Source organism: Electrophorus electricus, chromosome 6, assembly GCF_013358815.1.
Source record: "Electrophorus electricus isolate fEleEle1 chromosome 6, fEleEle1.pri, whole genome shotgun sequence".
NCBI lineage: Eukaryota > Metazoa > Chordata > Actinopteri > Gymnotiformes > Gymnotidae > Electrophorus > Electrophorus electricus.
Genome location: NC_049540.1, coordinates 28,635,271 through 28,660,345, shown reverse-complemented (window position 1 = coordinate 28,660,345; position 25,075 = coordinate 28,635,271). Strand labels below are relative to the sequence as shown.

The 25,075-nt window shown below is 45.9% G+C and overlaps 2 protein-coding genes across 11 annotated transcripts in view; one reads left to right on the top strand and one right to left on the bottom strand.

The window, feature by feature from the left end:
* The window catches only part of LOC113586311 (probable E3 ubiquitin-protein ligase HERC1), a 182,844-nt gene extending 168,257 nt beyond the window's left edge, over positions 1–14,587 (bottom strand). For 9 of the 10 annotated variants that reach the window (XM_035527672.1, XM_035527664.1, XM_035527667.1 and 6 more), the window contains exons 1-11: positions 11,805–12,068; positions 8,289–9,306; positions 7,525–7,620; positions 7,010–7,189; positions 6,615–6,926; positions 6,110–6,206; positions 5,735–5,878; positions 5,314–5,441; positions 4,947–5,091; positions 3,574–3,745; positions 197–331 (exon numbers count right to left, since the gene is read on the bottom strand). In XM_035527672.1, coding sequence (XP_035383565.1) covers positions 197–331; positions 3,574–3,745; positions 4,947–5,091; positions 5,314–5,441; positions 5,735–5,878; positions 6,110–6,206; positions 6,615–6,926; positions 7,010–7,189; positions 7,525–7,620; positions 8,289–9,269 — 2,390 coding nt within the window. In that variant the 5' untranslated portion in view covers positions 9,270–9,306; positions 11,805–12,068. Of the gene's footprint in view, positions 1–196; positions 332–3,573; positions 3,746–4,946; positions 5,092–5,313; positions 5,442–5,734; positions 5,879–6,109; positions 6,207–6,614; positions 6,927–7,009; positions 7,190–7,524; positions 7,621–8,288; positions 9,307–11,804; positions 12,069–14,483 lie in introns of those variants that run through there. The other variant, XM_035527665.1, reaches the window with a different exon arrangement.
* On the top strand, positions 13,354–16,612 carry esm1 (endothelial cell-specific molecule 1). The gene is made up of 3 exons (XM_035527674.1): positions 13,354–13,973; positions 14,840–14,980; positions 15,602–16,612. The coding sequence occupies exons 1-3, from the start codon at positions 13,526–13,528 to the stop codon at positions 15,694–15,696; spliced, it is 684 nt and encodes a 227-aa protein (XP_035383567.1). The 5' UTR covers positions 13,354–13,525; the 3' UTR covers positions 15,697–16,612.
* The last annotated feature ends 8,463 nt before the right edge of the window (positions 16,613–25,075 follow it).

Here is a 25,075-nt window from a genome sequence, read left to right as displayed (position 1 = left end):
GGTGGAGGTGTGTATTTGTGTGTGTGTGTGTGTGTGTGTCACCTCTTTGAGGAGAATGGGGGTGGAGGTGTGTATTTGTGTGTGTGTGTGTGTGTGTGTGTGTGTGTGTGTGTGTCACCTCTTTGAGGAGAATGGGGGTGGAGGTGTGTGTGTGTGTGTGTGTGTGTGTGTGTGTGTGTGTGTGTGTGTGTGTCACCTCTTTGAGGAGAATGGGGGTGGAGGTGTGTCCCTGCTGATGCTGTCACAGTAGCGCTCCAGGAAGCTGCGCAGGTAGGTGAACGTGCTCTCCTCCAGGTCAACACAATACGGCCTGTGCCACGCCACCAGCTGCCTGCCAAGATAAACACACAGACACACACATCATGCACATACATGTATACACACACATACATGTATACACACACATACACACACATACATGTATACACACACATACACACACATACACACACATACACATACACACACATACACATACACACACATACACATACACACACATACACACACATACACACACACACACACACACACATAAAATGAATTTGCACAATAATGGAATTTGTGATCATTGAGATTGGACAAAGGAGGATGCCCTTCTCCCACCCCCTTTGAGTCTTGGTTCCTCTCCAGGTTTCTTCCTCGTGCTCTAGGGAGTTTTTCTTTACCACTGGCACCCTTGGCTTACTCACTGGGACTCAACATCTGCTGAGAAGTCATTAGTCTAATGCAATCATTAAATTAATAACTTTACATTAGTCATTATAAAGTCAGTACTCTAATGTAAAGTCACTATTCTAATACACAACAGTTCATTAACCTACAAAAACAGAATCTGCCTTGACCAAATAATAATAGCAATTAGTTGCAGTTCCTGTCCTTGTAGTAGCAGTAATAGTAGTAGTAACAATTTTAGTAGTAATACTAATAGTAGTAGTAGTAATAATAATAATAATAATATTACTAGTAATGGTTTTATTATTATTAGTAGTAGTAGTAGTAGTAGTCCTACACCTGCTGTAAACACTCAAGCATGTCAGAGGTGATGATATCATTCGTTGGCTAAAGCACTACTCGTAGTAGTAGTGGTGGTGTTTGTCCTAGTACCAGTAAACTTATCATCAGTAGTAATACTAATAGTAGTAGTAGTAATAATAATAATAATAATATTACTAGTAATGGTTTTATTATTATTAGTAGTAGTAGTAGTGGTGGTGTTTGTCCTAGTACCAGTAAACTTATCATCAGTAGTAATACTAATAGTAGTAGTAGTAATAATAATAATAATAATATTACTAGTAATGGTTTTATTATTATTAGTAGTAATAGTAGTGGTGGTGTTTGTCCTAGTACCAGTAAACTTATCATCAGTAGTAATACTAATAGTAGTAGTAGTAATAATAATAATAATAATATTACTAGTAATGGTTTTATTATTATTAGTAGTAATAGTAGTGGTGGTGTTTGTCCTAGTACCAGTAAACTTATCATCAGTAGTAATACTAATAGTAGTAGTAGTAATAATAATAATAATAATATTACTAGTAATGGTTTTATTATTATTAGTAGTAATAGTAGTGGTGGTGTTTGTCCTAGTACCAGTAAACTTATCATCAGTAGTAATACTAATAGTAGTAGTAGTAATAATAATAATAATAATATTACTAGTAATGGTTTTATTATTATTAGTAGTAATAGTAGTGGTGGTGTTTGTCCTAGTACCAGTAAACTTATCATCAGTAGTAATACTAATAGTAGTAGTAGTGGTGGTGTTTGTCCTAGTACCAGTAAACTTATCATCAGTAGTAATACTAATAGTAGTAGTAGTGGTGGTGTTTGTCCTAGTACCAGTAAACTTATCATCAGTAGTAATACTAATAGTAGTAGTAGTGGTGGTGTTTGTCCTAGTACCAGTAAACTTATCATCAGTAGTAATACTAATAGTAGTAGTAGTGGTGGTGTTTGTCCTAGTACCAGTAAACTTATCATCAGTAGTAATACTAATAGTAGTAGTAGTAATAATAATAATAATAATATTACTAGTAATGGTTTTATTATTAGTAGTAGTAGTAGTAGTGGTGGTGTTTGTTCTAGTACCAGTAAACTTATCATCAGTAGTAATACTAATAGTAGTAGTAGTAATAATAATAATAATAATATTACTAGTAATGGTTTTATTATTATTAGTAGTAATAGTAGTGGTGGTGTTTGTTCTAGTACCAGTAAACTTATCATCAGTAGTAATACTAATAGTAGTAGTAGTGGTGGTGTTTGTCCTAGTACCAGTAAACTTATCATCAGTAGTAATACTAATAGTAGTAGTAGTAATAATAATAATAATAATATTACTAGTAATGGTTTTATTATTAGTAGTAGTAGTAGTAGTGGTGGTGTTTGTTCTAGTACCAGTAAACTTATCATCAGTAGTAATACTAATAGTAGTAGTAGTAATAATAATAATAATAATATTACTAGTAATGGTTTTATTATTATTAGTAGTAATAGTAGTGGTGGTGTTTGTTCTAGTACCAGTAAACTTATCATCAGTAGTAATACTAATAGTAGTAGTAGTGGTGGTGTTTGTTCTAGTACCAGTAAACTTATCATCAGTAGTAATACTAATAGTAGTAGTAGTGGTGGTGTTTGTTCTAGTACCAGTAAACTTATCATCAGTAGTAATACTAGTAGTAGTAGTAGTGGTGGTGTTTGTCCTAGTACCAGTAAACTTATCATCAGTAGTAATACTAGTAGTAGTAGTAGTGGTGGTGTTTGTCCTAGTACCAGTAAACTTATCAGTAGTAATACTAATAGTAGTAGTAGTGGTGGTGTTTGTTCTAGTACCAGTAAACTTATCATCAGTAGTAATACTAGTAGTAGTAGTAGTGGTGGTGTTTGTCCTAGTACCAGTAAACTTATCATCAGTAGTAATACTAATAGTAGTAGTAGTGGTGGTGTTTGTTCTAGTACCAGTAAACTTATCATCAGTAGTAATACTAATAGTAGTAGTAGTGGTGGTGTTTGTTCTAGTACCAGTAAACTTATCATCAGTAGTAATACTAATAGTAGTAGTAGTGGTGGTGTTTGTTCTAGTACCAGTAAACTTATCATCAGTAGTAATACTAATAGTAGTAGTAGTGGTGGTGTTTGTTCTAGTACCAGTAAACTTATCATCAGTAGTAATACTAATAGTAGTAGTAGTAATAATAATAATAATAATAATATTACTAGTAATGGTTTTATTATTATTAGTAGTAGTAGTAGTGGTGGTGTTTGTTCTAGTACCAGTAAACTTATCATCAGTAGTAATACTTTTTCTTTTTCATCAGCAGAGACTGTAGCATAAAGAGATTAACTGTACATTCATGTTTCAATTACTGAATTCTTTCAAGTTAGTCCGTTCTGGTTTAGAGCGTTCTGGTTTCTCACTCACTCATGCACTCTCTCCATTTCTCTCCCTCTTCATTTCTCTCTCACTCTCTCCATCTCTCTACACTCCTCTCTCTCTTTCCCTACACTCCTCTCTTTCTCTCTCTCTCTCTCTATCCAATCTTTTGCTCTCTTCTGAGTTTTTACCTGTCTGTGGGGACTGCTGTCCAAGCCAGGCTGTGGGAGGTGCCTGCTGTGATCTGCTGGATTGACAGCCCTTCTAGACCAATCACTTTCTTAGGCTTGGTGACTGGCGTGGATGTGTGTCCCTGTCCACACTGGCCCATGGCGTTATTGCCCCATGCATATACCTCATTTTCTGAGACAAAACAATATTTAACAAAAAGCATAATAAACATTTTTTTTTATTTTTCATCAGTGCTAGATGCAGTGTGTTGCATTAGAACTTTTTTGCATCCCACACTAAAACAGGTGGAATTTACAGAACAAGTGTGTGAATTTTAAATTATATACTACTTATTCGCAAATAAGGCTGTTACATTTAAAATATGTACAAACATGCATCTAAAGTGTACAGTGTGAGTGTTCAGTCTATATTTTAGTCTATATTTTGTGAGTGTTCAGTGTGGGGTTAGTCTATATTTTGTGAATGTTCAGTGTGGGGTTAGTCTATATTTATTGTGAGTGTTCAGTGTGGGGTTAGTCTATATTTTGTGAATGTTCAGTGTGGGGTTAGTCTATATTTATTGTGCGTGTTCAGTGTGGGGTTAGTCTATATTTATTGTGCGTGTTCAGTGTGGGGTTAGTCTATATTTATTGTGCGTGTTCAGTGTGGGGTTAGTCTATATTTATTGTGCATGTTCAGTGTGGGGTTAGTCTATATTTATTGTGCGTGTTCAGTGTGGGGTTAGTCTATATTTATTGTGCGTGTTCAGTGTGGGGTTAGTCTATATTTATTGTGCGTGTTCAGTGTGGGGTTAGTCTATATTTATTGTGCGTGTTCAGTGTGGGGTTAGTCTATATTTATTGTGAGTGTTCAGTGTGGGGTTAGTCTATATTTTGTGAGTGTTCAGTTTGGAGTTAATCTATATTTGTCCTCAGGAACATCCCTCTTCAGTATCTAGCAGTAGTCTGATGACACAGAGGGGACCCACTTTCCTTGGTACCGTTTTCCATATTGGACATAATCATATATGAGTATACTGGAACATTATGGGTGATGGAAATTTATGAAAACATATTTGGATTCGGCATGAAAAATACATAAGAAACATGTATTAATGTCTTTGTCTAGTGTAATACGTCAATGTGGTCACTGACATCAAGGCATCAAGCTGAGAAGAGCAGAGTCTACTCCCTGCCTCACGCAGCCAATCAGGGAAGGGTGGATGACTAGGTGATAAAGTTCAGGTGTGTTAATACAGGGGAACACTAGACTACTAGACTGCCCACTGTGGGCAGGACAGAGTTGGACCAGCGCAGCTGGACTCAGACAGCCCACGAGGATAGGTGTGAGTGGACACAGCATGTGTGTGTGTGTTTGTGTGGTCAGCCCTCACCGTGGGACAGGGCAAGACAGTGGCTGTCTCCACACGAGATGTCTATGACCTTGGTGATGCTCAGCTCCTCTATGAAGCGGGGCCTGAGAGACGTGGTTTCAGATGAGCCACAGCCCAGACAGGAACCACAGCCCCAGGCAAACACCTGGAAATACACACACGCACGCACGCAAGTGGACATGGACATGAGACTCAGTGTGGGAATATAATAGTGAAGAGGCAAGGATCAATCTTATCGAGATGCATTTCTGTGTACAGGCTTTTGCAATGACATAAATAATATGACCAAACAAGAACAAAAACTCAATCTGTGGACTGGGAATGCACGTGCCTGCGTGCGTATGTGTATGTACAGGTGTGTGTGTACCTGTCCTGCAGAAGTTAATGCCAGTGAGCACTGACTGCCAGCACACACTTTCCTGATAATGTAACCATGCAAAGCTTCAATCACTTTGGGCCTATACACACGATTCGTGTCCCCATGTCCAAGTTTCCCTAAAACACACACACACACACAAATTTCAAAGAGGAACATGCACAGACACGCACGCACAGACACATACAAAGACACAAACAGTACACTTCACACTTATCTTAACACCCAACACCATCGGAAGTGAAATTCTGAAAGCTTAGTGAAGAACACTTCCTTCTGCAAGACTCAGTCTTTACATATAAACACTGCAATACAAAGACATATTTGTTCAATAGTAGATTTTCTATGTTGAACTGAAGCAGAGAGTCTTTCTGAATGATGACTCAGCCCTGCTGTCAGATCCCTGACTGACCGTTGTCTCCGCCTCCGAAGGACCAGACCACACGGCCGTCCTGTGACACAGCGATGGTGTGAGAACTACCACAGGCAGCCTGGCCCACCCCGCTAATGTCCTTCACCAGGGTGGGGACATTCCTACTGTGACTGTCACTGTGGCCTAGAGAGAGAGAGAGAGAGAGAGACAGAGAGAGAGACACACAGAGAGAGAGAGGAGAGAAAGAGGGAGAGAGGAAAAGAAAATATTTTAGCAATACAGTATTCTTTTGTCATGCCAATAAATCTCATTTAAACTGAAACTGAATTGAGAGGAAGAAAGAAAGAAAGAAAGACAGACAGACAGACAGACAGACAGACAGACAGAGAGAGAGAGAGAAACTGAAACACATACCAAGCCGGCCAAAATCTCCCTCTCCCCAGGTGTACAGCTCTCCATCACTGGTCACTGCTGCACTATGTCTGTAGCCAGCAGACACACACACCACCACCTAGCAAACAAGAGGAGAGAACACACACACACACACACACACACACACACACACACACACACACACAAGAGAAGACTATACAACCCCAAAGTGGAGCCCAAAAATGCCCATAACAACCACACAAAATACACTAATACAGTGTAAATGATACCAAACACCCTTAGAAAAGACCATCAAAATGTCTGTGAATAAAATCACTTGTGACTCATCCATTTGCCTTTACAACATTTACTATTTATTCATTTATTTTTGTAATTTTAATACACTGAAAGATTAGAGTGTGCTCATCAAACAAACCACAAAATCCCTTATAGTGCCCCATCCCCACCAACAGGGCACACGCGCACACATCACCCAGTGCTGGTCAGCAAAGCAACAGAGCTAACAGTCTGAGCGGTGGTTCCTCACCTTCCCAAGCAGGGGGCCCTGTATAATCTTGGGGTACTTCTGCGTGGCACTGTTACCATGGCCCAGTTTGCCGTAGTCTCCGTCGCCCCAGCTGAAGACCTCGCCGTCGGCCGTGACGGCCAGCGTGTGCCCATCCGAGCCCTTGGACGAGGACACCTTGCACACGGCGCGCGGGGGGTCCAGTGCCAACTTCTTGGGCACAGCCTGGTTGTTGGAGTCGCCCAGGCCCAGACGGCCATAGCTGCCCTTACCGCAGGCCCGCACAGAGCCGTCGGCCGACACGGAGAAGGTGCAGTACTGACCAGCCTCGATCTGCACACCCATATGTTTATATCGCTTTATGTAAACAACATGGGATACCACACACACCCACACACACACACACACACACACACCGTCTGTGCGTGGCTAAAGCCGTGTGCCAGTTTGGGCTGTAGGATCTTCTCCAGAGTGCCCTCAGCCAGTTGGTGACTGCTGTTACTGCCCCACACGTACACCTGCACCACGTCCCCCTCAGAGCTGGGGACTGAGCCCACACTGCAAGAGCACAGGCAGCTCGACGCCAGGGCGCAGATCTGGACACACACACAGACAGACACACGCACGCACGCAAGCACACACGCACAAGCACACACGCACAAGCACACACGCGCGCACACACGCGCGCACACACGCACACACGCACACACGCGCACACACGCACACACACACTAGGTATTTTGGGTAGTTTCAACCATCCCACACACTGAGAACGGTTCACTATACACAGGAGAACAGTAAAGCTGAACTAAACCTGGCAGCAACCAACAACACAAACAAACAATGGGAAGCACTAATAAAGTACACACACACACACACACACACACACACACACACACACACACACACACACACACACACACACACACACCTCCTCCAGGAGACAGAGCGCTGCATGTGAGAGACTGCAGAGGCCATCTGCGTCCTTCTTAAGCACCTGAGTGTTGGCAACATCACCACGAAAACCCTGAGAGAGTAAACAACAACAACACCCAATAAATAACCTTAAATTTTACATTATCAGAAAAGTACAAGTCTTGATATTTCTACCAAACTAACAGAACAGAAGTTCAACACTCCCTGTGTATAATTCTCCCCTCAGCAGATACCAGACAGGCCCCACCAATCACCCACGCTGCCAACTGACCCCCACATCGCCCACACTGCCAGCTGACCCCACACTTGTACCAAAGCACAGGACAGGACAAAGCGTGGCTTGGTGGTTAATGTGGACACTGTCTCCAGCCGGAAGGAGCCAGAGGACTTAACACGGCATCTCCTTCTGCGCTGAGTGGTCCCTGTTCCGCAGAACCCCGTCCCTCAGCGGAGGGCTTTCAAAGGCCTGGCCGGCTGCCAGGAGCCCACAGGCAGTGGAGGAGAAGATCATAACAGGGTTGTGCAGGAGAAGATAGACCAAAGGAGAACAGAAGAGAGGAGAGGATAGGAGAGGAGAGGAGGAGAGGAGAACAGAGGGGAGGAAAGGAGAACAGAGGAGAGCAGAACTCTTACTGAGAGAGGAAGGCGGTGGATGAGAGCTCACTGACAGTAATGGTGCGGTGGAGCTCCTATGTGTGTGTGTGTGTGTGTGTGTGTGTGTGTGTGTGTGTGTGTTCTGTGAGAACCACAAGCACCTACCGAATACTGCCATATCTGCAGCATGATCTGGGTGATGAGCTCATAGCCGACGCCCAGCGGCTCCGAAGAGGAAGGTGACGATGAAGATGATGACGATGAGGACGGTGACGATGAGGAAAACGGAGAAGAGGCAGCCAGAGCCACCTCCACCCACTCCAGGAGGAAGCGCAGAGAGCCCCTCTGCACGGCAAGGCCCAGGAGGAGCTCCAGCGCCAGGCGGCGGCCGGCCCGGTCCGCCCCGGAGCTGCTCACTGCTGTCCTCTTCAAGAAATCGCTCACTTGAGCCAAGCAGTCCAACCCCACTGCCGGGATCTTGTTCTCGTTGGCCAGCGAGAGCGGGGGCAGGGCAGCGAGCACGGAGGAAGCGGTGCCCAGCACCTCGTTGCAGAGGGCAGCGTCAGACGTTTCCTCCACGCCCCTGTGCTGCCAGCTCTGCCGGAGCAGAGCGAACAGGAGGCTCAGGCCCGTGCGCACGCCCATCTCGATCAGCACGTCCGTGCCCGACTTGACGCGCCCCCCGCCCGCCTGCCATGGCTCGGCCGCAGGCTCCAGGGCACCCCCATCCACGGCAGAGGAGGCCGGCGGCGGTGGCGCCGGGGCTGCGCGGAAGCGGTCGTGGTACTTGCTGTGGAGTGCGTAGTAGACCCTCTGCAGCACCAGCAGCCGGTGATGCAGGGACAGGGCGTAGGGCGTGCGGGCGAGCACGCGGCGACCCAGGCACCGCTGGCTGTGCAGCAGGGCGGATAGGTAGCCCTCCCGCTCCTCATCAGCGCCAACGTCCTGCTGGAAGTCCGGCAGGCGCGGTCCCAGCAGGTCCTGCATGGGCTGAGCCAGGCCCACCAGCTCCTTGCTCTGGAGCAGCTTGCTGTACAGCAGGGCTGCGCCGGGCCGGGTGGCCGTGCGCATGCTGTCCTCCACGGCCCAAGAGCCGTTCAGGTGCTCCTGCCACTGTAGCATCACGTGGGTCTGACAAGGCACCATATCTGCACATTATCCTCACACACACAGGGGCCCGCAGCTGTGGTGCAGGAGAGGGGGAGAGAAACACGGGTGTTGAGATGGAAAACTTAGCTACTCAACACTTCAAGGTGCTTATTCCAAAACATCTCACAAAATGAGAGGAAGGTTGTAACCTTAACTGCACACAGCCTTTACCTTTGACCAGGAAATTAATAACTCAGGTGTAAGGACCAAGAAAAAACCAATACAAAGCCAAACTGTAGTTGCCCCTCTCTGTGGGAAACTGAATAACAGCGCGCATGCGTGCACACCCACAACCACACACACACCCACACCCACCCACACCCACACACACAGAAGCTCTGCTACATTAGCCAGTGATGATGATGATGATGATGATGATGATGATGATGATGATGATGATCTGGGCTTTACAGTTAGCAAAGGTTAAAAAAAACCTATAAGTATTACTTCAGAGCTGCAAAAATATATATATTGATAAAGGCTGTCCTGTGATGTAGAGATACTGGGGTTTACATGTAGCAGCCTGCTGACCTGAGTGAGTCTGACACTGACATACAAACAGGGTCCAGCCTCATTTCCACAGCACCTCTGGGGTCCGTCAGGAAATCCAGCAATGCATCTCTCTCCCTCTCTCTCTCCCTCTCCCTCCATCCCTCTTCTTCCCCCCATGCTCACAGTTTATCACTTCACCCAGAACTTATTACACCACTGCTGCTATATAGTTTCCCTGTGTATAAAAATATAACAGGAAGCATCTCAAGGCTTTTACGCTGGGGTAATCACAGGCTTCACACAGATGGGGCTGGAGCCTTTATTTTTACACAGGGAAAGGTGAAGACATTATAGAATCTACCAAAACATGTCACATTAAGGCATTCTGGAACTTCAGACAGCCTGTGGCTTTAAATCCGTGAGAGACTGAATCTCCAGAAAACAAAATCTGAGAAAACACATTAAAACAAGCATGTCATCACACTGAGGAGTTCACTATTTTACTACAATTTTTTTTAATTGCCTTATTTACATTAAACATTTCTTTTTGGTGTATTAGTACAGAAATATCAGACTGTTCTGGCAGAGCAGGTACAGTGAGGTGCTGCTCACACCAAGGTTCACTGTCCAGGGAGAAGATATATACACACACTGAGAAGATTCCAGGTGAGCAGCTTAACAGCTGATCAAGAACATGAAACGTTCTGGTTCTCTGGAATCTCTGTATTTCACCACAGTTCTGAATCTCTGTTTTACGTGCCTCTGCCGTGAACATGCAGCTATATGTAGGAGGCACAGACAGCAGGCGTGAGCCATGCGAGGCAGGCGAGGCAGGCGCCTGCAGTGATGTTTAGCACTGAGCTTGATACACATCATTACCAGCAGGCCAGCACGCGTTGGAAGGGGCAAACAGAACGGCTTTAGGAAGACCGAAGCTATGTGATAACCATGACAACTACAGTTCCAGCCGTGCGAGAAGCTTGTCGTTTTTCACAGGGAGGGGCCAGGAATGCACATGACAGGCACAGATTTACATATAGGAAGACAGAACCATAAGAACAGATGAGCTCCAGAAGTGCGGACGCTATTAATTGATACTGGCGTTTACGGCGGGGCTCAAGAATGAGATATTAGGGTAAAGTGGCGCCCATGGAGCTGATAACTTACACTCCTCCTCTCTATAGACCATAACTACGCTCGTGCTGAAGCCAAGTACTGAAGGACACGGGTACAGCCAGAGTGCTCATTATACTGAACAGCATACACTGATCAGCATGCAGCCAGAGTGCTCATTATACTGAACAGCATACACTACAATGAGACAAACACAGCTCTAGTGCGTGTGTGTGTGTGTTATTGGACAGCATACACTAGAATGAGACAAACACAGCACTAGTGCAACTTTGAAGTATGTTAGGATTAAGAAACCCAAAATGTCTGCTAATATTGTCCAGTCAATGACCCTACATGGAATCATTACACAGGCACCTAGTATCAGCCATATGGAAGGTTTCACAAAACGTCATTTGACAATAACATGCTAACACTTTTTTTCTACACTTACATAGGCTCTACAACACTATTATTGAGAATGCCTACATCCTATAAACAGAGATATTTATTGACTTTATTTAGCTTTCTGTCTTTAATACAGAAACGTCGGACACCTCAGCGGCCACAGAGAAACGTCGGACATCTCAGTGGTCATAAAGTAACATCAGGCATTTCCAAATGGACATGTGTCAAATACCTTCTGCTAAACAAGTAACTCTAATCGCCAGCGCAGTAGCGCTCTCGGTGTTACATCTCAGCTGAGACTCGACACACTGGGACACGAAGTAACAGTGTCGCGACTCACAGCGCCAACGTTAGAAATGTTTCCGTCTTAAACGAGCCCGACACGACACGACGGTGTGAGACGACAACTCTTCTAGCTAGGACAGCCAGCGAGGGTCAAAGCCATACGCCACATCGAAAGTGACACCTCAAAATTCCCTCAACGTCTTTAGACTATATAAGTCCCAAAGCAGGCAGTCTTACCTGTCAACCCTGTCACGCCGTTACGACTCGGCAGCGCTGCTCCCTGAGGAGAGCTTTAAACGTCCTGGAGCTAGCTAGCACCGGTTAAAAAAAACGGATTTTACAGAGCGGCCACATTACACACCTAACCTGGCTACCTCTTCGAGGTTTGGGAACTGTAACGATGAGGACAGTTGCTTATATCGAAATGTTTTTCTGTCACCGTCCCGTTGAAATGTTGCTTAACAGCCAGCTAGCGCTAGCTAAGCCCAGCTAGCTAAGGAAGCTAACGCTACTACGACTGCGCGAGCACTCAGCGTTGCCAAGAAAAACAGCGCCATAGGCGTGAGCGTGCCGTGAAACGTCACAGCGGGAGCGCGCCGGCAGCGCAGTTCTCGTTGCGACTCACCGTTAAGCGCCAGAGCGGGAGCGCGCCGAGAGCGCAGTTTGCGTTGGGATGCGCCGTTAAACGTCACACCGATCCGCTATTTCAGGGCTCATGATAAGCTATGGTAATTAAAATGAACTGAAATACGATCTTGTTAAATTAATGACTGAAAATGCTTATAACGATTCGGGGTTTTTTTCAATTATTATTATTATCAAATAGCCTATTAATTATGACTACTATTTATTATCAAATAACGGCTTGTTCATTTTAATAGATATGCCTACTTTAAGACTTCAGGATTCAATTCTATCCATTAGGAAGGAAAGGCTATTCGATAGTTTAACTGGGCTATATGCTACCAGTCGTGCCATGTGTCGGATATCTCAGGTGTAGAAGCACAAACACACAGTGGGAGGCAAGGGTCTACAATCACTTCTCTAGAAAGGCACTCAACAGCCAACACAGAACAAAAGGTCGTTTTTTAACGCTCGGAAGAATATTCCCTTCAGAAAACGCCTTCTCTGGTGCATGTGGGTGACCAATACTGCTGTGCTATCGCCACCTAGTGGCTGACTAATTTAACACAGATACCTGCGAATAAATGAACGTGCTAATATTGATCCACCAGCGGGTTTCACAAAAGCATGGCAGCACAAAGTCCATCGCTGAATACTCACTGACAACACTAAAGCTTTTTAGAAACTGGAAATATTGGGTATTTGTATGAAATCTACTGTGGTCAGAGTTTTTGTCCATAATCATTATGTTTATATATATATATATATATATATATATATATATATATATATATATATATATATATATATATATTATATATATATATATATATATATATATATATATATATATATATAAAATGCACATATATAGCCTATTATATGTGATATATTGCCATCTAAACCCCAACTGCATGTGAACTCGTTGGCCACGGAAGGCAGATCTGGGGTCAGCCTTTATACTTATATCGTGTTTTGTAGCATCTTTTCCATGATTTGTGATTTCACTGCGGGCGTGAGGAGGGACGTGGACTTTACAGAGAGGCGACTCGGGTGTCGATCCGTCTGATTATTCCTTCCCTGTCCTGTTCCCTCACTTGCCCAGGGGTCAAACGAGGAGCCCCGCGCGCAGGGCACGGCGAGGCGTACGCAGGAGCCCGAGGAGTTCAAACAAACATCCCGATACTTAACTAGTGACATCATTTTGCACGAATTTCAATTCCTGGATGGCAGTTGGGCTCCCAGTTCCACTTCCATGCCGGATTTCTAAAACAAGAGCGAAGGCTGGCAAACGGACAACAACACCGGATTGAGGAAGCTGACGAGCGCATACCATGTGCAAAACAAACTTGTTTAAAGCTCCGAGCTGTCCGACACACTATTGCACTGCAACCGAGGACACGTCGTTCGTGCTGGGCTACTCCCGTGTGGTCACACACCCAGCGCAGTCTTTTTCCGGCACGCGGCGGTCAGTCATGCATTTGTTCATCTTTGCGGTCTTTTTAGCGTTCGAGCTGCGCGGGGCTGCTGCTTGGAGCCCGAGCGTTAAGTACGCGGTGAACTGCCCGGAGCGATGCAGCGCAGAGCTGTGCGGCTCGACGCAGCGCTGCAGGCGAACGGTGCTGGACGACTGCGGGTGCTGCCAGGTTTGTGCGGCGGGAAGAGGAGAGCACTGCTACCGGACAGTCTCCGGCATGCACGGCGTAAAGTGCGGAGCCGGACTTTACTGCGACTTCTACAAAGACGAGGACGAATACGGAGATGAATATGGCATTTGTAAAGGTACGATCTTCTGCACAACTCACCTCTAGCGATGTACGGTTTGTAATCGGGTACCCGGTCGTCCCTGGATGACTGACGGACCTATTACGTACTAATACATCACGACAGAATTCGTATCGTGCAGCCAAGCGTCATGTGGCTGACGGTGATCTTATTTTACGGTAGCGATTTGGCAACTGTGCGTGTGCTACGTTTGGTAGTATATTATATTTACGACCAAGTACCCGCGATAAATGACTTTCAAGATTTTCAAACAAAATACCCATAGTTGCATAAAACCGCTGTACCAAAAATAAAGCAAATGAATAAAAAGAACTATCAATTGTTCTTATAAATACTTGAATGTAATTGTAATGAATAAATATAACTTGTGCATATTTAAATAATGCATATGTATAATTACCAATTAGATAATGTTTGGAACGCCTTTCCACACAGAAATTTGCATTTACAAAGTGACAACTGTGTTACATGGGCAATGTGTGAAAGTGGAATTCTGTTAACACTCACAGTGTGTACATAAATCCAGCTGATACTAACAGACACTGCTATAAGCCGTTGAAACACCGTGGAAGTTATTCCAACTCTGGGGGGTTTGCTGGTGGCGCTCAGTAATGACACCCCTGACCACGGCGAGACGAATCTGTCAAAGCAGAAATAGAACAACAGAGTTGATGAATCTGTAGAGATGTTCTTAAAGGTCTCTCTCTCTCTCTCTCTCTCTCTCTCTCTCTCTCTCTCTCTCTCTCTCTCTCTCTCTCTCTCTCTCTCTCTCTCTCTCTCTCTCTCTCTCTCTCTCTCTCTCTCTCTCTCTCTCTCTCTCTCTCTCTCTCTCTCTCTCTCTCTCTCTCTCTCTCCTTCACCAGAGTGTATGTACGGCACGTACGGGGTAGAATGTCGGAAGACTTGCACGTGCAAAGCAGGTGGACTCTGCGACCGCGAGACAGGCGCGTGCCTCACCTTCAAGTTCCTGGCAAAAATGGCCAGCAACCTCAAGGCGCACGAGGGTGAGTGTTCTCTCGGCAGGCTGCACCCGCGTCCTTCGCCCTCCGGCGCATGGACGGTGGAGCTGTCTGCACGTGACGGCTGAAACCCAGATGGGTTCTGCGGCCACACGCGGGGGTCTCTCTCAAAGTTAGGAAAGGTCGACCTTGAAAGTCAGCTTGCGCGCGACAGTATGACGACTCCTAAACCTTTAACACGTTTGCAGTGCCATTGGATTGAGGAAGTGCCAAGTTTAACAATGTTATATCTTGTTTTGAATTCGATATCTTGTAACCTGTTAAATTCCCTGTTCCAGGCAAAAATAATCACATGGTTATTTTATTCATTTATCAGTTAATAATAAATGTAGCAATTATTTGATAAATTGATTTGTTATTATAAAATGATACACATGTATCATTCCCTGTTCCAGGCAAAAATAATTACATAGTTTTATTCATTTATTAGTTAATAATGAATGTACCAATTATTTGATTAATTGATTTGTTATTGGTTATTATTTATCCTAAGGAATTCTTCATTGCAATTTATATGTCACCAATACTGAAATGCATGCTGATGTTTTGTATCTGGTGAACAGCAGAATTGAATGAACTGGCGGATTGTGTGGCTTTGCTGTGCAGGTGATGACATCGCGTCTGGAGACGGCAGCTCCAGCACGGCTAGAGCCAGGCACGCAGAGCGGTCAGACATGACGAAGGGGCTCCCACCTCGCTGACATCCACCCCGATCTTAGTCTAGAGACACCAGACATGTAGCATTGTAAAATAAGGACAAAAAAATTGATAAATATATATATATATTTTTTAATATGTTTAAATTGGTATTAATGTTATATCAGAGAATTTTGTGCAATGTCTCGAGAGTTGCCAGTGCCGGTCATGATGTCATACTAAAGCGGTTTCTCGTGCATGTATATTCAGACACATGCAGGCTTTTACAGTAATGTCTTAAACACACACACAGAGTTATTACAGAGTCAAAGTACATGTACGATCATACATATGTAACCAAATATGCATAAGAGAGGCAACACATATTGATCTTGCATTTTAGTTGTAGTCTGCTGATCCAGATTTAGGCGCTGGATCGTGTCAACACTCAACCTGCTTTGGTTTTAGCTATTCATAATAATGTGATTTGTTCTTGGGTGTTTTCATCTGAAGAGACACAGATACAGTGTTTGCTGTTCTCTTTCTCTTTTTTCTTGCTAAGTACTGTATACTGCATAATCTGTGGAATTACACTCCTGTGGTCTTTAGAAGTCCCTGGGCGTCTGTGAAGTCTGTCGCAGTGAGACACGGCGTGCTTTTATTCTGCTCAGATGTTCTCTGGATGGGCTTTCATATCCAAGTAAACTAAGCACAAGGACAAAAAAAGGAAAATCTAGGGTGGTTTTGATGCTCAGTATTTGCTGATGTCATGTTTATTCTTGTGCTTTACAACAATGTAAATTCTATTTGAAGTTCTAAAAAGGCAGAAATCAGTGTTTAATTTATGACTTCAAATTAAAGGTCTTTTGAGTCATTGTATGCTCATATTATGAAAGTTGAAGATTTCAAAGTGTATGTACTATATAAATGTTTTCTGCAAATAAAAAAGTAACCTGATATCATACTTTGATTGAAACTGAGGAGGGCTTGTGTCATGTTGTGAGGGTTTTAGTCTGAAATACACTACAATACCCAGGGCCTTTCCTCTTTCTCACCATTCAAACAGCTGATGCACCTGGAAAGTGCCAAAAATACCCCCGGAAGGTTATAAATACCCCCAAGCCCTCGAGCCTTCGAGCCCCAGCACGGCCTTGTTTTCCAGGGTCCCACTTGTTTGTTTCCCGTGCTTCCTGACACCTGTGAAAATGGCTGTCCTTCCTGTTGTTGTTGTGTCTGCCTCAGAGTCAAAAATGCCTGGAATTTGCCAAGTGACAAACGTCACAGGGAGAAGCGTGGAGCTTCCGGAGGTGTCGCACATGGGGTTGTCTTTCCCAGAGCATATGTCTAAACACCCGAACGTAAACAGGGTTTATTGACATGGAAAGAAACAAGCGCAAATATCAGCTAATTTATTTACCAGCCTTGTACCGGTGAGAAGGCACACAGCACATGCTTCTCCTGTTTGTTTGGCTGTTTGTTTGTTGCTTGTCTTAGGTTCTTTTTCTGTCATTGGTTTTATTTTTTGTTGTTGTTGTTGTTTGTTTTGCTTTATTTCATCAACATTAAAGAGAACAACGAGGCCTGGGTCTGTGGGTCATTAGATGACAACAGGAATCCAAAAGAATCACTACACCTGAGACGTTTGAGAGCTTATCTGAGGTAAAAAGTCGTTGGACAGGTGTTTTATACGTCAGCACGCTCCGTTGGGTCTGATCATTTTGAAGCTCAGTTCGTCATAGTTTGTCAGTCATTCTAAACGGAGACATGTTCTAGAGAAGTGCGCCCACTTTTTGATAGTTGATACTGATAAAATATTTGATATTGTTGAAAGGTTTGAAGTCACTAACATGGTGCATTCCATTGACATTTATTGTATGGTATATTGTCCCCGTCTCTCAGAACTAGTGCAGGAGTTTGGCTTGAGCAGAGTGGAGTGTGTGGGTTAGGCTTCATGGTCTGTAATGACTGATCAGAACCTGGTCAAGAGAAAGGACAGCAAAAAGACATGGAGAGACACAGAAGAGACATGGAGAGACAAGGAGAGACATGGACAGACACAGAAAGACACGGAATAACATGGAAAGGCATGGAGAGACATGGTGAGTCATGCAGAAGAAGATGTTGGGGAGAGAGAAAAAGAAGTTGAGGAATGGAGTAAAAGAAGAGGGAGAGCGATAGAAGGTCAAAGAGAGCTAGAGAGCATGAACAGGATCGGGGGGAGGGCTGTGCGTGGAGAGGGAGCTCGGACAGGGCTGGTCCTCTGTGAGCTTGCATGGTGCTGAACGTCTCAAGCACACACGCTCCCAAGGTTCCCCAGAGAACCGCAAAGCGTCAAGTCCCACAGCCAAACAAAGAGTCTGCGCTCAATAACAGGAAAGCCGTGGTGAGAAGTACCCCTTATCGGAGACCCCGAACACGTCATCCTGGCCCACCCAGTAAATACGTGTGATTTACAGCAAGGGTCCCCAGCCCCGCCTTGTCCCCAACCCTGACCCCGCCTCCAGCAGTAAGTGCTTGTTTATTAGGCCCAGGTGCAGCACATCACGACAGGGCACACAAGCGGTGGGCCGTGACCTTCTAGGAAATGAAGGGACGTCTAAGTCCCCTGCCTGGGAAACAATGCATCGGATATCCAAATCTGGAAATCATTGACCTGGTGAAAATAACTGATTAGAGGATTGGCATTCCACAGACTTCTCGAGGTGACTGTGAGGTGGGCAGATTTTTATTATTGTTTTGTTTTGGGTTTTTGCACGCAGGCCTGCACACTGAGTGGAGCTGCTTGGCCCAGTCTCAGGAATTTTCTCCTGGAGGAATGCTACTGATTCAGGAAACAGGTTGCGATCATACTCTGGGCTTTTAACAGGTTGAAGGAGAGGTCAAAGGAGAGGTCATACATTCTAAGTGAGTAAATGACAAAGCACTTTGGATAAGAGCATCTTCTAAGTGCCGTAAATGTAAATGTGAAATGTAAAGGGGTCCTGGCCCTGGCCAGGCTAAGATAAAAATGCACACCAATTGCTCTGGGACTGTAAGTCCACAGCTACACATCAGCAGATTAACAAAACACTTAAAGATCCACCAAAGTGACAACAGATCTGACTGGCACTGGACTGACAGGTTTCCCTCATCAGCACAACGCTGTAGCCAGGGGTGGGACTGGGCTCACACTGCCTGTGTCAATAGGGTCCCACACCAGGTGCTGTGATGTCAGAACAAGAGGGCTCTTTGATCCATCCCTACATGGATGTTGTTGCCAAGTTTTTCTGTTTTCTTCTGCAAAAGGAATACAACAAAGAAAATAAAAGGGCATTTCAATACATCTAGCTTTATATGCATAACACTGTTTGCTACAGACATTCAGAGATTCAGGTCAGAACCCTAGTGATAAGAGGAGAGGAGAGGAGGAAGAGTAGGAAGAGAGGAGAATTGAGAGATGGAGAAGTCGGAAAAGAAGGAGCGTAGAGGGAGGAGAGAAGGAATAACGAGAAGAGAGGTGAGAAGAGAGAAGAGGAGAGAAAAATGCAGCCATTTCTCTCGCCAGTTGAGAAGAGAGGAGAGGAGAGGAGGACATGAGGAGAGAAGGAGAGGAGGAGAGAGGAGAGGAGAGAAGGTGAGGAGGAGAGAGGAGGAGAGAGGAGGGGAGAGAGGAGGACATGAGGAGAGAGGAAGAGGAGAGGAGGAGAGAGGGAGAGGAGGAGAGAGGAAAGGAGAGAGGGAGAGGAGAGGAGAGAAGGTGAGGAGGAGAGAGGAGGAGAGAGGAGAGGAGAGAGGAGGACATGAGGAGAGAGGGAGAGGAGAGGAGAATAGAGGAGGAGAGAGGGAGAGGAGAGGAGGACATGAGGAGAGAGGAGATGAGGAGAGAGGGAGAGGAGAGAAGGTGAGGAGAGAGGGAGAGGAGGAGAGAGGATGAGAGAGGAGTGGGGGGGAGAGGGAGAGGAGAGGAGGACATGAGGAAAGAAGGAGAGGAGGACATGAGAGAGGGAGAGGAGGAGAGAGGAGGAGAGAGGAGAGGAGAGAGGGAGAGGAGGACATGAAGAGAGAGGGAGAGGAGAGGAGGACATGAGGAGAGAGGGAGAGGAGAGGAGAGGAGGAGAGAGGGAGAGGAGAGGAGAGGAGAGATGGTGAGGAGGAGAGAGTAGGAGAAAGGAGGACATGAGGAGAGAGGAAGAGGAGAGGAGGAGAGAGGAGGAGAGAGGGAGAGGAGGAGAAGGTGAGGAGAGAGGGAGAGGAGAGAATGTGAGGAGAGAGGGAGAGGAGGAGAGAGGAGGAGAGAGGAGAGGAGGAGAGAGGGAGAGGAGAGGAGGACATGAGGAAAGAAGGAGAGGAGGAGAGAGGAGAGGAGAGAGGGAGAGGAGGACATGAAGAGAGAGGGAGAGGAGAGGAGGACATGAGGAGAGAGGGAGAGGAGAGAAGAGGAGAGGAGAGGAGAGGAGAGGAGGAGAGAGGGAGAGGTGGAGAGAGGAGGAGAGAGGGAGAGGAGGAGAGAGGAGAGGAGAGAGGGAGAGGAGAGGAGAGGAGAGGAGAGAAGGTGAGGAGGAGAGAGGAGGAGAGAGGAGGACATGAGGAGAGAGGAAGAGGAGAGGAGGAGAGAGGGAGAGGAGGAGAAGGTGAGGAGAGAGGGAGAGGAGGAGAGAGGAGGGGAGAGGAGAGGAGGAGAGAGGAGGAGAGAGGAGAGGAGAGAGGGAGAGGAGAGGAGGACATGAAGAGAGAGGGAGAGGAGAGGAGGACATAGGGAGAGGAGAGGAGAAGAGAGGAGGAGAGAGGGAGAGGAGAGGAAGACATGAGGAGAGAGGGAGAGGAGAGAAGGTGAGGAGAGAGGGAGAGGAGGAGAGAGGAGAGGAGGACATGAAGAGAGAGGGAGAGGAGAGGAGGACATGAGGAGAGAGGGAGAGAAGAGGAGCAGAGGAGAGAGGGAGAGGAGAGGAGGAGAGAGGGAGAGGAGAGAGGGAGAGGAGAGGAGAGAAGGTGAGGAGGAGAGAGGAGGAGAGAGGAGGGGAGAGAGGAGGACATGAGGAGAGAGGAAGAGGAGAGGAGGAGAGAGGGAGAGGAGGAGAGAGGAGAGGAGGACATGAGGAGAGAGGAGATGAGGAGAGAGGGAGAAGAGAGAAGGTGAGGAGAGGGAGAGGAGGAGAGAGGATGAGAGAGGAGTGGGGGAGAGAGGGAGAGGAGAGGAGGACATGAGGAAAGAAGGAGAGGAGGACATGAGAGAGGGAGAGGAGGAGAGAGGAGGAGAGAGGAGAGGAGAGAGGGAGAGGAGGACATGAAGAGAGAGGGAGAGGAGAGGAGGAGAGGAGGAGAGAGGAGGGGAGAGGAGAGGAGGAGAGAGGAGGAGAGAGGAGAGAGGGAGAGGAGAGGAGGACATGAGGAAAGAGGGAGAGGAGAGGAGGACATGAGAGAGGGAGAGGAGGAGAGAGGAGAGGAGAGAGGGAGAGGAGAGGAGGACTTGAGGAGAGAGGGAGAAGAGAGGTGAGGAGGAGAGAGGGAGAGGAGAGAAGGTGAGGAGAGAGGAGAGGAGAGATGGAGAGGAGGAGAGAGGAGGAGAGAGGGAGAGGAGAGGAGTACATGAGGAGAGAGGGAGAGGAGAGGAAAGGAGGAGAGAGGAGAGGAGGTCATGAGGAGAGAGAAGAGGAGAGAAGGAGAGGAGAGGAGGCCAGACTCAAGAGTTTGGAAGAGGGAACTCACAGGCAAATTACAGCAGTACAGCAGCACAGCAGCCACGATCGGCGCTCCTCCTCTCCCAAGCGCTGGCTCTGCCTGGTCATCCACCACCACTACAATATGTCCAGTTGGTTACCCATTACCATTTTGTCAGTAAGACTGTTTCTGGAAGACTCATTGGATCTCACAGCATGGTAATTTTCCACAACCTTTGGGGGTGTATCCCACTTTGACCCTGGAACTTCCATCCTGTACTCGGCACATAGGTTTCTGTCCACTATTACAGCCACTTGGTTATGGCGATCCACTTACGCTCTGCCTGCTGGCATCTCGGGTCCCGCATTTATGTGCTGGATTGTCTACTGGAACTTGTTCATTTGTTCCTTTGTGCTGCCAGACAATCATGGACTGCAGTCAGCTTCTTCAGCCTCTAGGTGTGGACCATATCAAAGTCTGGAGCTGACCAGCTCTTCATACCTGAGACTCTTTCTTGGACGTGTGCTAGCGTGATGGTTACTGGATGGTGTTCAGGGAGGTTGTGTGGTCTGCTCCCAGGTTCTCTCACTACTGGGTATTGTTGTGCGATGCCTCCTTCTCCCGTATGCTTTTCCTGTATTGTTCAGTCTCCAGATTTGGTGGGTCTGTACTCATACTGTCACCCTGCCGCCTAGATTCGAACCCCCCCAATCAAGGAACAGCATTCTCCATGGAGAAGGTGTTTGCAGGTGCATGAGAGAACATCCTGTTCATTGTCCTAGCTTCTACTTCTCTTGTGTACCTCATCACACCTTTCTGCAGTTCTGATAGCTGGCTGACTTCTCTCCATGTTGCCCTCATCTTGGCCTCCAACCTCCTTCTCCATGGAGAATGCTGCTCCTTGACGATGTTCATCTTGTAGCCAAGCATCTTGAGTGTCATGGTTGCTGTGGCGTATATCAGCTGGTTGGTCTCAGTGGTGTCACAGTAGGGATTGCCTTTATTGCCTTTAAGGCAGCATTCACATCTTCCAGCAGCCTTTCGGGCACTTCACGTGGTCTTGTTAGTCTGTCCATCTTAGCCATGATCTTCAATCTCAGGTCAGCAACTCTGATGATGAGCTTGGTACATGGAATCATTAGGTCTTGGTTCCCAATTTCGGGGTGTTGGGATGATGATGATGATGATGATGATGATGATGATGATGATGATGATGATGATGATATCTCCCGTCTGACCTGCAGTCATTCGTCCCCCTTGCACGTGTGTTGTACCTCATCGATCTCTATATTGAGGATATTGGAACACTGAACTAATAGTTGTCTGGTTTCATAGCATCCATAGTTCCCACATTCTCTGCATATCCCCCCTCACACTGGGGTTGCTTGTGTAGTAGCCTTCCGACATTCCTCTTCGTCCATGTATCTCACTTTTCATCAGATTGCCCTGGATATTCAGCATCTGACTCTGACCATGTTGACCAGGCCGACGTTCAAGCTGGTGTAAGTCTTGTTTTTAACTCTCATTGTTAGTGAGGCAGGCAGGTGGCAGTAAGGACCACAAGGGAGACGCCCTGGTCCGGAGTCAAACCCCCAACCGCCTGTACCAGTGTGTAGCTTAGACATACACCAAATGACCACTTTATTGGAGACACCATCTAGTAGCTCATGGAATCTCCCTTGGCCTTCATAACCACTGCAATTGTTGTAATAGTTCTGAAGGAATGTTGCCTTAGGCAGATGGGTTAGCTTTTCATGCTTGCCACAAATTAGAAATACTGACATGCGCTGAACAGTCTGTGCTACCTTGTCCCAGAGATGCTCTATAGGATTAAGATCTGGGGACTGTGAAGACCAGAGAAGGAAAACTCACTGTCATGTTCCGGTCCAGGACTATACGAGCCTCGAGACATGGTGCATTGTCCTAGTGAAAGTGTCCTCCTGCCATGGTCAGCTGCTGCCATGAAGTAATGATCTTCATCTGCAATGTTTAGGTAAGCCTTACTGTCCAAACGTCCATCCACCGGTATCAGAGGGTGCGCCAAGAACACTCTCCCCACACCACTACTCCACCACCACCAGCCTGAACTTCTGACACCTCACAGGAAGGAAGGGCTCAGTGATTCATGCTGCTTATGCCAAATTCTGACCCTCCAAGCTGAAATCTTGACTCATCTGACCTGATGATGTTGTTCCACTGCTCGCTGATCCAATGTTTGTGCTGTTTGGCCACTGGAGTCTTGCCTTTCTGTTTCTGTTAGACAGCAACGGCACTCAGACTGGTCATCTGCCATTATAGGCCATCCGTGCTAAGCAACGACGAGTTACAAAGGGACTTACAAAAGTGTTTTGTCATTTCCTCATACAACACATCCTAGTACAGTGCAGCAGGTTAGAGTCCAACATACCAATGAACTAGAATACTGTAGAAATACAGGGATCACTGCTGATGTCTAGAAGTGCAAAACACTTATAAATTCTATAACAGACAACATTCAGTGCAATAAACAATAAATACTAGAGTTAGTCAACATAGGAGCAGGGTCAGTGGTCATTTAAATATTCCACAAGTTCAAGTTCAAGTTTGGTTTATTTGTCACATATATAGTCATACACAGTATAACTCACAGTCCAAACTGAGAGAAAAAAAAAACAGGGGTGCATAGGGAAATATCTATCTATCTATCTATCTATCTATCTATCTATCTATCTATCTATCTATCTATCTATCTATCTATCTATCTATCTATCTATCTCTCTCTCTCTCTCTCTCTCTCTCTCTCTCTATATATATATATATATATATATATATATATATATATATACAAAAAATATATTACAATGTATGTACAATATATGTATAATATGTTTATACACACAATGTACAATGTATATATGGATATGTATATATGTATGTACACAATGTACAGTTCCAGCTTACAATTGACATATTTACAGTTACATGGTGGTGGTGGTCCCCACAATTTATCAGTTTCCCTGATTCAGGGCCCGAATGGCCTGTGGGAAGAAGCTCCTCTTCAGTCTCTCAATCTTGGTCTTCAGGGAGCGAAAGTGCTTCTCTCAACAGAGAGAAGAGCCTATTGTTGGGATGGGTGGGGTCCTTCACAATCCTCCTGACCTTGGTCTGGCACCGCTTGTAAAAGATTGTCTGCATGTCAGGAAGTTCCGTATGAGTGATGCACTCTGCTGAACGCACCACCCTTTGGAGTGCTTGTCTGTCCCACTTGGTGCTGTTCCCAGACCAGACTGTGATGTTCCCCGTGAGGATGCTCTCGATAGTGCAGGTGTAGAAGTTCCGCAGTACTTTGGAGGACAGACTGAAGTCTCTTAGGCGTCTGAGGTGGTAAAGACGCTGACGAGCCTTCTTTGCCAGGGAGTTGGTATGGCGGGACCAGGGCAGGTCCTGCGAGATGTGAACACCAAGGTACCTGAAACTATCTGCTCTCTCCACCGTGGTTCCACTGATCCTCACAGGTTGGTAGTGCCGCTCCTGCTTCTTGCTACAATCCACGATCAGCTCCTTTGTCTTACTGACGTTTAGGAGGAGATTATTTTCCTGGCACCAGTTTTCCAGGTGTTTAATCTCCTCCAGGTAGGCCCTCTCATCGTTGCCCGAGATCAGGCCCATGACGACGGTATTGTCAGCAAACTTGACAATGATGTTAGAGCTGGAAGTGGCTGTGCAGTCGTAGGTGTACAGTGAGTAGCGTGGGGGGCTTAAGACACAACCCTGAGGAGCTCCAGTGCTGAGGGTGAGGGTGGATGAGGCGCAGTTGCCCACCCGTAC